This window comes from Juglans microcarpa x Juglans regia, chromosome 1D (genome assembly GCF_004785595.1).
Source record: "Juglans microcarpa x Juglans regia isolate MS1-56 chromosome 1D, Jm3101_v1.0, whole genome shotgun sequence".
Classification (NCBI taxonomy): domain Eukaryota; kingdom Viridiplantae; phylum Streptophyta; class Magnoliopsida; order Fagales; family Juglandaceae; genus Juglans; species Juglans microcarpa x Juglans regia.
The window spans coordinates 21,361,177-21,373,338 of record NC_054594.1 but is presented as its reverse complement, the minus strand read 5'-3'; the positions used below and the strand labels follow the sequence as shown (position 1 = coordinate 21,373,338).

At 36.0% G+C, this 12,162-nt stretch overlaps 1 protein-coding gene across 1 annotated transcript; it reads left to right on the top strand.

Moving 5' to 3' along the window:
• The first annotated feature begins 3,548 nt into the window (after positions 1-3,548).
• On the top strand, positions 3,549-11,338 carry LOC121265486 (probable sucrose-phosphate synthase 2). The gene is made up of 12 exons (XM_041169145.1): positions 3,549-4,514; positions 5,557-5,789; positions 6,503-6,566; positions 6,677-7,375; positions 7,686-7,814; positions 7,899-8,030; positions 8,116-8,292; positions 8,372-8,425; positions 8,514-8,576; positions 8,818-9,771; positions 9,857-9,984; positions 10,797-11,338. The coding sequence occupies exons 1-12, from the start codon at positions 4,236-4,238 to the stop codon at positions 11,083-11,085; spliced, it is 3,201 nt and encodes a 1,066-aa protein (XP_041025079.1). The 5' UTR covers positions 3,549-4,235; the 3' UTR covers positions 11,086-11,338.
• The last annotated feature ends 824 nt before the right edge of the window (positions 11,339-12,162 follow it).

The following is a 12,162-nucleotide window of genomic DNA, read 5'->3' as shown; positions in this document are numbered from 1 at the left end:
ACGGTTTGACTTTAGCCATTGGAAGGAGCTTATTATGAACTTACAAAATTATAAAATAATTAAATCACACGACGAAAATGTTAGAAATGAATTATACACGCTTAATTATATGAGTTTATAATAACAATTTAAGCTTGCTAGATACTAATATGGGATGAAATATTGGTAGAAATTGGCTTGAATTGAATGGAGAGTTGTATAATCAAGATGATATGTTCTTTGATACATGTGTAACTATATACAATTTTCACTTTCATACAAGTTAAGTTATTGTTTTGACAGAGATCAAGGTAATTATTGAGAATTTATAACTTCGGAAATTTTCACGGAAAATCTTTCTTTTTCATTTAGTTTTTGACATTTTGATGGAAAATCTCTCGATCGGCATCAAATCTCCATATAGATAAGGGTATATGAGATTTTATTGAGATTTCTACTCCCTCACTTTTTCTCTCGTAAAAAATTAAAGACTCCAAATCTTATTTTTGCCAGAAGACGGCTTCCTCCTCCTTCTCCATTTATTTTTCCTTGTTCCTCCACCTTATCTATAACGATAGTTCTTTTGCTTAATTTTATTTTACTTCCTTCAAAGTCAAAAAAGACAAATTTACAACTTTTCAGCAATTGTTAAGAGACATGTGCGGCATAAGTAGACTTCCAAGCTGCAAATTGTTCGAAGAAAAGTGACGGTTTTGTAAAAATCACCGCATATGGTTCTCACGCACTACCCACATCTGTGCGTGGTCCTCACGTGCCACCCCTTCAAGTAGCTCTTCTCACCACATGCACGAGATCATCAGACTCGACACTACCAGATCTTTTTAGATCTGACCTTTGTGGCTAAAAAGAGACAAGCATGTAGCCTTCACGCGCCGTACACATTCCAAAGTCTACCAGAGTTAGTGCAAATTGTAATCCGTCATTTTTCGCATCTATCTTACTACTTTTCTTTTTAGTTTTCTTATTATTAATTAAAATAAAAGAGTTTGTCTCTCAAAATTTTGTCTGTAGAGGTCGAGTCCTCTCCTTCTATGAAGGGTGAAATTGAGTCTTTGTTTAAGTAGAGAATGTTGTTTGTTGGACGTTTGTCTGTAGAGAGTATCAGCAGTAGTCAAGATCAGACCAATCACAAAAGGAACTAGTCTACTGGTGGAGCTCTAAATGCATTATTTTAATTTATAATGTCATGTTTGATATGAAGACATTTTAATATATTTAGTTATAGATATAAATTTCTTAATGAATGAGTGATGACAATTTCTTTTTTTTTAAAAAAATTCAGTATACATAGTCAGGCATTATCGGTTATCTTAACAGAAATCTTCTGCCCCCCCACTCGTTCCGGAGTAATGATAAATTTAAACGTGAATGGGTGAAATCTTGAGAATCCGATTGAGAAAAGAAATAAATGACAAAGATAGGTGAGTTCTTCGTGAACAAATACTAATGACATGTGATATTAATGAAGTTAATATTAATTATTTTTAGAAAGAAAAGTAAATCAAATTAATTAGGTTCTTACTTCTTATAGGCTTTATATATTCTGTTTTTTTCTTTCGATTTTCTTCTTTATTGATTGTAGGTACGTACGTACGTGGCATCATCTCACACATTGAGATGATGATATTAATGATTTGTAGGGGCTAAGCATGTACGTCCCACCATTAAAAAAATTAAAAAAATAAATTAATCACTTGTTTTTAATGGTGTCTGCTTTTTTACATTTCCTGCGTGATGAGAATTGCATACGTAATTAAGACTTATACCTAATATTATTCAATTACGCACTTTTAAACTAAGCTTAGATCTAATATTTTCTTTAAAAAGATTAAATTCTTTTTAAGAATATGTGGTTTTTTAGATTTTTATGAAAATGATAAGATCCATTAAAGCTGGTTATTTAGATGAGTAGGTTGCAAGATATGTTTTTATTAGAATTTAACCAAAAAATAGGTCCATTACAATTTTGTTTAGCCTCGTTTGTTTTTATAATTTATCTCAACTAATCATTACAATTTTTTCAAATTCTCAAACAAAATAAAATAAACAATTCAATTTTTTTAAATCTCAAAATAAAAATAATATTAAAAAATATATTCTTATAATATTTTATTCAACTTTTAACTTTAATCTCAATTCATCTCATTTCATCTGTGAAAACAAACGAAGAGAATAAAATTTTCAGAAGAGGTTGTTTTAGTTTAGTGAAAGTTGTTTTTGTTTTGAGAAATGGTTCATTCATAAAAAGAATTACAAAAAATTTAACTTATAAATTGTGCTCTTGTTGTACGTTAAATTCTAAAATTATTTTATTTTAAAATAGATTCAACATATCACATTAAATTACTTTAGTTTATACAGTAATTTTTCTATATTTTTCTTTATAAATCCATCACTACAAGTTGATTTTTGTTATGGAAACCAAGGTAATTTAAGATGAAAATAATTTTCTAGAATGTTTAAATGCAAAAGATATTAAACGAAAAAAATTTAAAAAGCATTTTATTCCTAAACATATCCAAATGTTATCTCATGTTTCTTTTTTTTGAAAATTACATTACATAACTATATTATGCGTCTCTCGCAATGAATTCACGATTTTTCAGTCTCTCTCTCTTTTCCTCTACAAAGAGAGGACATGTTCAAGAGGATTAAAGGCCACGATTCATGATTTCACCCTCTCATGTATTACAATAAATAGATAACATAGAGGTTGAAGTATAAATCGATCGATTCCATTTTTTACTTTAAATTATCTTAATTTATTGAATACTTATTAATAAATAGTGTACTTATTTTGTTTCATAAGTGACAGATAAGCGTTCCCGGATGCTCCCTTGTGGTATATTAATAGCTATTTAGTATTATTCTTCATGTGTCAAACAAATATGCCAACAATGCATTAGGCATTCTCATTATATGTCCTAATTAAACAAATAAAATTGTAATTATCCTAAGTTCAAAAAGAAATCCTAAAGTCACTCTAAACCCATTTATTTCTTTTTTTTAAAAAAGAAAAGAAAATGATAAATATATTCAAGAAAAATTTATAAAAAAACTTACTTCTCCACGTGTGAGTTATTGATACATTAAAAATTATAAAATTTGAAATTCAGAATTTAAAATTCAAAAGAAAACTAACAAAATGTATATTATAAGTAGAAGTGTAAGTACATATAGGATTACTAAAAAAAAATTATAATAATAATGGATCGGAAGAGATTAAAATTTATTTTATGAATTAAATTATACTGTAGTATAAAGATTTTTAAATAGGATTACTTTTAAATTATTAGATTTAATTAATCTAAAGCACTTGATTTATATTCTGTTATGTAGATTTATTTTTCAATTAAATGCATTCAATCCGAATAGTAAGATGTTAATGGTTAACCGGTGATTTACATTTTTTGTCAAAACATAAAAATATTTTAGAGAAAAAGAAAAGAAAATGTTGCGAGGGATGGAAGTTTGAGGAATGATTTCCGAATGAAAGGCTAATGCCAAGGAGAGAGAGCGAGAAGGAAGGCGGCGAGGTCGCATTGGGAACCGGACAGTATTGGAAAAAGTGAATTACCTACTCATCTCTCTCTCTCTCTCTCTCTCTCTCTCTCGTTTACTCTCACTATACTCTCTACACGTGTACAGTTCCTGCCCCACCATTTGCCCGCCATGTGGTTCTCTCTCCTCAACCTCACCATGTTTCTCCTCCAAATCCTCCTCCCTCGTCTGTTGTTATTTCAAACTTTTTAGTTTTTAGCATTAGCCAATGCCCCGATCCTACTGGCACCAAAGCTCTCCCTCAGCTCAAAAACACAAATCCCCAAAAAGATACGCTTTTTACCTCCTCCCATGTTTTTATTTTCTTATTTAATTCTCATTTTCTCTTTTATTTTTCAAGAAAATCACTAGGAAAGTACAAGAAAACATGTAACAGCAGCGTCAAGTTGCGTATTTTCATCTCACTCCTCATAGGAAACCTTCCTCCTTTGACACGGAATCCAATGATATCTAAAAGTTGTATCTTTCAACTTCTAGACTCTCATGTTATTAGAAGAACGATGTAACCAAAAACCCAAATTTTCTTCTCGAGGAAATGACCGGAAAAAGAAGAGAAAATCACAGAACTGTTTGCATGTTATGTTTATGACCCAACGACATGTGGTCTTGAATCTTTTGATATAGGAAACCCAGATTTTTCTTTTGCTAGAAAGTAAGCGAGAAAGTGAGAGAAAATGGCAGGTAATGAGTGGATTAATGGGTACCTAGAGGCCATACTGGACAGTGGGGCTCCGGCAAAAGATGAGCAGAAGCCGACGCCGGTGACTCCGAGGGATACCGGCCATTTCAATCCGACCAAGTACTTTGTGGAGGAGGTGGTGACGGGTGTAGATGAGTCTGACCTGCACCGCACGTGGATCAAGGTGGTCGCCACCCGAAACACCCGGGAGCGGAGCTCCAGGCTTGAGAACATGTGCTGGCGCATTTGGCACCTTGCCCGCAAGAAGAAACAGGTCCTTGTTCATTCTTCCTCTTTTTTACTCTCTCAGAATCTCTCTTTGCTTGAGCTTCGAGAATCTGTTTAGAGTAAATGGGGACTCTGGTTTTTCAGATAATCAATTGCCTCTTTACTTAGTTTCTGATTTTTCAGAAAATGAGCCCCTTTGATCTCTCCATGGAATGGATTTGGAAATGTATGTATCTATGCATGTGTACGTCGGTGTATTTTTCTACGTGGTGAACGTAAATGTGTTTTTGGAGATTTATCATTGGGGGAGAAGCTTTTTAGAGAATTGTGTGTATATCTGTGACTTCTCTACAAGATGGGTATTTTTAATCTGTCTCCCTCTCTCTCTGTCCAGAGTGTGCTGTGGGTGAGAGGTTTGTTGGTTCTTGAGGAGACTAGGCGACTTTAAAATAGGATTTGTCATATACCAGATACCTTGCTCTTTCTATGCCATTAGGTAGTTTTCGATGGGTTTCTTGGATGGATAGAATTGGGTGAATACCAAAGTAATTTTTTCTTCTTTGTTTAGATAGTTGTTGATTTGCTAAAAAATTGTCTTTTTCTTTAATCCTGGAGCATCCTTTCAATATTTAGTATTTACTAATCCAAAATTTGTCCTGTTTTGGTATGATATAAAAGGAAGGAGGTAGCTGTTAATTTCGTAAGTGGAATTTTAGGAGTTGGTACTAGAAGTAAGTGTATTTATCAATTGGTTCTGTCTGTATGGATCTTTCGATGATATGCAATTTAGCTGCTTGGGGATAACAGTACCCAGAACGTGAAGTTCATAGTTCCCTGTTCAAAATAGAAGCAATGATTAGACGCCACCATGGATTTGAACTGAGAAATTCCTATCTGCATTGGCTACATCAGTTTAAAGTTCAGGAAAAAGAGACTTTTTTCCCCCTATATTGTTCTTGGGTGTTTTAACTGAAGTTTCCATCTAAAGACATGGGTTCAGCCACACCAAGAAACTCATTACGTGGTTACCTTTTTATCAGAGGGTAATAATTGCAAGATTAATATGCCACACTTGTAAATTCATGCAGTTGGAATGGGAGGAACTTCAACGTTTGGCAAACCGAAGATGGGAGCGAGAACAAGGACGCAAGGATGCAACAGAAGACATGTCCGAGGATTTGTCAGAAGGAGAAAAGGGGGATGGTTTGGGGGAGATGGTGAATTGTGATACTCCCAGGAAAAGGTTCCAGCGAAACATCTCGAATTTGGAAGTATGGTCAGATGACAAGAAGGAAAAGCGGCTTTATATTGTTCTTATCAGGTATGATTCTTTCTAGTCCATATTGACTGCGAGAAATTTTTGTTGTAGACTCTTTCTAATTAATATAAAAGTTGTTTATGTTGATATCTTTGCTGTCATTAAACCTTTTGTATTTCCCAACCATATTTTTAAGAGTGTGTAATTTACTATATTGGCTTCTTAGACCTTCTAGAATGATATTTAGTGCCGTTTCAAATAAACCTTGTCTATGCTTTAATACTCAATCTAGATTCTGGGAAGATGGAGGAAACAAGAATTAGTTTGGGACTATCTCCATAATGCTTACAAAATTAAACAAAGGCACAACTTTATTTTCATATTTTCTTTGCTTCTGCCCCCCATCCCCTCCTGTTCTGTTTCTGCAAGGGGTTGGGCATGTGGTCTGTTCCTAGAGATCAAAAGGAGCACCAGGGGTGAAGGCAAAACTTCAAGATGGCATTGAGTAAACATTGCCAGCCATTTAATATCAAGAGATTAATCTGTTGAGACAAACCTTTTAAAATTCATTGAAGAAGAGCTTCTTTCTGTAACTACTCCTGCTGTGACATGTTTTTGGTTATCAAAGTGCGAAAACCATGGATACATTTACCATACTGCTTACATCCTCAGAGGGCTGCTTGCTAATGCACTCCTATTGTCGCTACTCACATTCTGTTTAAGAAACATAGGCATCTTAGATATAGTTTCTAACTGCAACACTTCTTCATGGCCAGTTTGCATGGTTTGGTCCGTGGAGAAAACATGGAGCTTGGTCGAGATTCTGATACTGGTGGACAGGTACCTTGGGGCTATTGAATTCTTAAAAAAGAAAGAAGTGATAATGCATCTGGATCCCATTTAAAATTTTCATTGAATGGACAGTTCATTCTTAAAGAATTTACTTTCAGGTCAAATATGTGGTTGAGCTTTCTCGTGCACTTGCAAGGATGCCTGGGGTGTATAGGGTAGACCTTTTTACCCGCCAAATCTCGTCACCTGATGTTGATTGGAGCTATGGGGAGCCAACAGAGATGTTGACTGCAGGCCCTGAAGATGGTGATGGTAATGATGTTGGAGAGAGCAGTGGGGCATACGTTATAAGAATTCCATTTGGTCCCCGCGATAAATACCTCCGAAAAGAACTGCTTTGGCCATATGTTCAAGAATTTGTAGATGGAGCTCTGGCTCACATTCTTAACATGTCAAAAGTTTTGGGTGAACAAATTGGTCGTGGCCATCCAGTATGGCCATATGTAATTCATGGACATTATGCGGATGCTGGTGATAGTGCAGCTCTTCTTTCAGGTGCTTTAAATGTCCCAATGGTACTGACAGGACACTCTCTTGGGAGAAACAAGCTGGAACAGCTTCTTAAGCAGGGGCGTCAATCAAAGGAGGACATCAATTCAACATACAAGATAATGAGGAGGATAGAAGGAGAGGAACTTTCCCTTGATGCTGCTGAACTTGTTATTACAAGCACTAAACAGGAAATTGACGAGCAATGGGGACTTTATGATGGTTTTGATGTCAAACTTGAGAAAGTGTTGCGTGCCCGTGCTAGACGTGGGGTTAATTGCCATGGTCGATACATGCCAAGGATGGTGGTAAGAATGCAGCTTTTCTGTTTTTCTTAGACATCTCTTGTTATCAAGTAATGACTCTATCAATGAAGTTTGGAGCATTGAGATAAATGAAAAGTTAGATGGAAGAATAAGAACGTAGTAGAAGTTATGTTTCTCTATTCTTGTTCTTGACTCCTCTGGATATCAATTGCAGTATGCCCCAATGGTTATAAATTTAACAGTGTTATACTCCAATTCACAAAAAGTCCTACGAAAAACAAAAGTATAAATTTATGTCTCAGAAGCTTATTACTACTGAAAGTCCAAAAAAGAGCTAACAATTTATTTGCAGGTTATTCCTCCTGGAATGGACTTCAGCAATGTTGTGGTTAATGAAGATGATGTTGATGGTGAACTCATACAACTGACTGGAGGTACTGATGGGTCTTCTCCCAAAGCAATTCCACCAATATGGTCAGAAGTGAGTGGCTGGTTTGTGTTATGTTTTGTTACTAATTAATATACTTGTCAATTTTACTGCCTCACGTGCAACATGTTTTGACAGGTGATGAGGTTTCTTACAAATCCTCACAAGCCAATGATCTTGGCGTTATCAAGGCCAGATCCAAAAAAGAACATAACCACTCTTTTGAAAGCTTTTGGCGAGTGCCGTCCCTTGAAAGATCTTGCTAATCTTGTGAGTTAGCTTGTGCAATTGCACAATTTAACTATTATAAAATATAATCAAGTACTTGTAAAAGTATTAACGTGCTTCTTAACAGACACTCATAATGGGGAATAGGGATGATATAGATGAGATGTCTGGTGGAAATGCTTGTGTGCTTACGATGGTGTTGAAAATGATTGATAAGTATGACCTCTATGGGCAAGTGGCTTACCCAAAGCATCACAAGCAATCGGATGTTCCAGAGATATACCGGCTTGCAGCAAAAACAAAGGTTTATGAAGTTACTTTGTTAGAATAAACTAATTATGGCTTTACAATGACTGTCAGCTAAGTGGTTGGATTAATTACAGGGAGTCTTCATAAATCCAGCATTGGTGGAGCCTTTTGGGCTAACCCTGATTGAGGTTAGTTTTGACCAGTACCATTTTCTCAACATCTCTCAATATGTAAAATGCTTATTTGTATTTTTTTTTCTTTTGCCAACTAATGTAGGCAGCAGCACATGGGCTTCCAATGGTGGCTACAAAAAATGGTGGACCAGTTGACATTCATCGGGTAACGAGTGACCTTGATAACTTTGCCAATCATATGATAAAAAAGTATATTATAGAATGAATTTCCCTCGCACGCCATTCACCTAGAAGGCAAAGAAAAGAAAAGGCAAAGAAACTTCAGCGGTTTTCTGAACCAATTTTTGTTTGAATAGGTTTCAGTAGAATTCTAAATTAGCTGATGCAAAATATAAAATACAGTGATTTTTTTTAATGTGACCATAATTTTTTATTGTGCTTGATAGGCCCTGAATAATGGTTTGCTTGTGGACCCCCATGATGATCAAGCAATTGCTTCTGCACTGCTTAAACTGTTGTCAGAGAAGAACTTATGGAATGACTGCAGAAAGAATGGTCTGAGGAACATACACTTGTTCTCATGGCCTGAACACTGTCGAACCTATTTGACTAGGGTAGCAGCCTGTCGCATGAGGCACCCACAATGGCAAACTGATACTCCAGAGGATGACATGGCTGCTGATGAGTCTCTCAATGATTCACTTAAGGATGTACAAGATATGTCACTTAGGCTCTCAGTTGATGGGGAAAAATCTTCACTGAATGGATCTCTCGACTTAGCTGTGGCAACTGGTGACCCGGAGCTGCAAGACCGAGTGAAACAAGTTCTGAGCAGGATAAAGAAGCCTGAATCTGCCCCGAAAGATTTTGAAAGCTCCCATAAGTTGCTTGAGAATGTGGCAAGCAAGTATCCCATGTTGAGGCGGAGACGTAGGTTAATAGTTATCGCACTTGATTGTTATGACTGCAATGGAGCTCCTGAACAAAATATGATTCAGATAGTGCAAGAAATAATTAAGTCTGTTCGTTTAGACTCTCAAACAGCAAGAGTCTCCGGCTTTGCTTTATCAACGGCTATGCCGATGTCTGAGACAGTAGAGTTTTTGATGTCAGGGAATATTCAAGTAAATGAGTTTGATGCTTTGATTTGTAGTAGTGGTAGCGAAGTGTACTACCCTGGCACTTATTCCGAAGAAGATGGAAAACTCTTGCCTGATCCAGATTATGCAACACATATTGATTATCGTTGGGGTTGTGAAGGTTTAAAGAAAACCATTTGGAAGCTGATAAATACATCTGAAGGTGGAGAAAACTCCTACGAGTCTTCCAGCCCCATTCAGGAGGATCTGAAATCAAGCAATGCGCATTGCATCTCATACTTTATAAAGGATCCTAGAAAGGTAGTTGAAATTTATTAATGCTAGTGTTGGCAGTAAAGAAAGCTCTTTGATTTAATTGGACTTTTCATGGCGATCTGATTCACAGGCAAAGAAAGTGGACGATTTGAGGCAGAAGCTTAGGATGCGGGGACTACGTTGCCATTCAATGTACTGCAGGAACTCAACAAGACTGCAAACTATTCCTCTCCTAGCATCTAGAGCACAGGCTCTCAGGTACATACAGTTAGGAGCACCAGGCAATTACATAAAAGTAGACCTTTTTTTGTTTGGGTTTAGATGAGTCTTCACTGTTGATAGCATTTGATTAGCCATTCTTTCCTCTAAACCATTTTAAGGCTAGTAAAGTTCGAACAGAATCAAGGGATTGAAAACAATCTCAAGACAGAGTGGTTAGTGACATATTCCGTTAGGAGTCAGGACCCTTTTCTATGGCCAAAAGATAACAAAATGGCTCTTCCTCACTTCCCCCCCGGAAAGCATGTGGTACCCTGCTGTTTTTAGACAATAACTATATTACGGATCTGCAGTCTACCGGCAATTCTCATCTAGATTTAACGAGTCATTTTCAGTTTTCTCAAAGCAAATTTCCAAAGTCGAGCATCATATTTTTTTGATACCATAAAATTATACATGACCGGAGAAGAATATTTTATTTGTGGTGAGCTCTTATTGATATGCTCTATTAAGTAGCTTAACCATATGGGGACAGAAGTTGCAGGTGGATAGAATCCTCATTTGGATGCTTTCCAACTTATTTACTCTAAAAACAATATGAATCAATGATACACTCTGGTCTAGCAGAGAACGAAATTCGTCACTAGATGATACAAGTTGTCATTTGCTTTCTTTCTAAACCAAGAACGATTGTTTTGGTTAATAGATCATTTGGAAGTTGATTGTGCAAGTGATTGGCCTATATAAGAATCTGTTGGTGCAGCAGATTTTGTATCGACTACATTGCAATGTCCAATGGGGCACGGCTATAACCGCACTGTTAACTATTTCTCATAATTTCTGATTGTTAGATACTTTTTTGTCCGCTGGAGATTGAATGTTGCAAACATGTATGTGATCCTCGGTGAAAGCGGAGACACTGATCATGAGGAACTGATATCTGGGACTCATAAGACCATAATCATGAGAGACGTGGTAGCTAAGGGTTCGGAAGAATTGCTCAGAACATCAGGAAGTTACCATAGGGATGACATTGTTCCTAGCGAAAGCCCATTGATCAGCACAATTAGTGGGAAAGGAAAGTCCGATGAGCTTGCCAATGCCTTGAAGCAAGTCTCCAAAGCTGCTGCTGGAATGTAAGGTGGTAGGTAGCCTATATTCTTTGTTGAATACAATTATCTTTTTTATAATGGCATGAAATTATCTGTAACTGGAAGCATTTTTTGATGTGGGGTTTATGGCAAAATGTAGCTAGATAATACCTCCCATTGTCACAAGATGCTTATGTTGATAAAAAAAAAAAGAGTAATGCTATATGCAGTTGTGGAGTGCGTAAGTGCTGTGCAGTTGTTTTGAAAAAGAGAGATCTACTATTAAAAAATTATTATTTTTTCATGCGGGTCCTATATTTATTAACTTTTTTCAAAGTGATTGTACGGCGCCTGTACACTCACGATTGCAATTATCATTTCTCTAAATTCAAAAAAAGTGTCTGTAGGCAAATATTTCTCCCAGGTTCCGCTCTCCCACCCCCTTCTCCCTCTCCATTGAGCTGACATAATCATGTGCAGAGTTTTTTGCTGGAACTTGATATAAATTCCTTGGGTAAGACAAAATGACAAAATGCTATAGAGATAAAGATGAAGGTTTGTGAATTAAGTTTTCCGATCATATCATTTCAGTGGTGAAGCATGCAACATGCCAAATTCCTCAATCAAAGTATATATAAACAAATAAAAAGAAAAACCATTCCCTCCCCTCTCCCTCTCTCTCACCCTGATCTCTTCCCACGTGGGATGGAGGGAATATGACTTCTACATGGCACAAGGTAGTGACCCCTCCCCATCCAATGACGAGACATAAAGGGAAATCTATGGCATCGTCATGCACGGGGCTTTGAGGTGTTAAGGTCTCCCTCCCTTTTTGATTGTTCAGGTGAATTGGTCACTTGACATCGGCTTCCATGAAAAGTTCAGGTGGAGGCCTTGTTTGTTTTCAAGAGACTTCTCATCTCATCTAATCATTACAATTTTTTTAAATTTGTCATATAAAATAATATAAACAATTCAATTCTTTTAAATTAAAAAATAAAAATAATATTAAAAAAATGTATTCTAATAATATTTTATTCTAATAATAATAATAACAAAAGAGGGCTTAATCTTTTTTGTATTTTTTTTTTTGGGAAATTATAGAACAATCCTTATGGTCGGCTCA

Excerpts from the sequence above, each read along its gene's own strand:
- LOC121265486 (XM_041169145.1), top strand. The coding sequence starts at position 4,236 with ATGGCAGGTAATGAGTGGATTAATGGGTACCTAGAGGCCATACTGGAC. Across the intron at positions 8,031-8,115 it reads TGAAAGATCTTGCTAATCTT|ACACTCATAATGGGGAATAG; the intron begins GTGAGTTAGCTT and ends GCTTCTTAACAG. Across the intron at positions 8,577-8,817 it reads GACCAGTTGACATTCATCGG|GCCCTGAATAATGGTTTGCT; the intron begins GTAACGAGTGAC and ends TGTGCTTGATAG.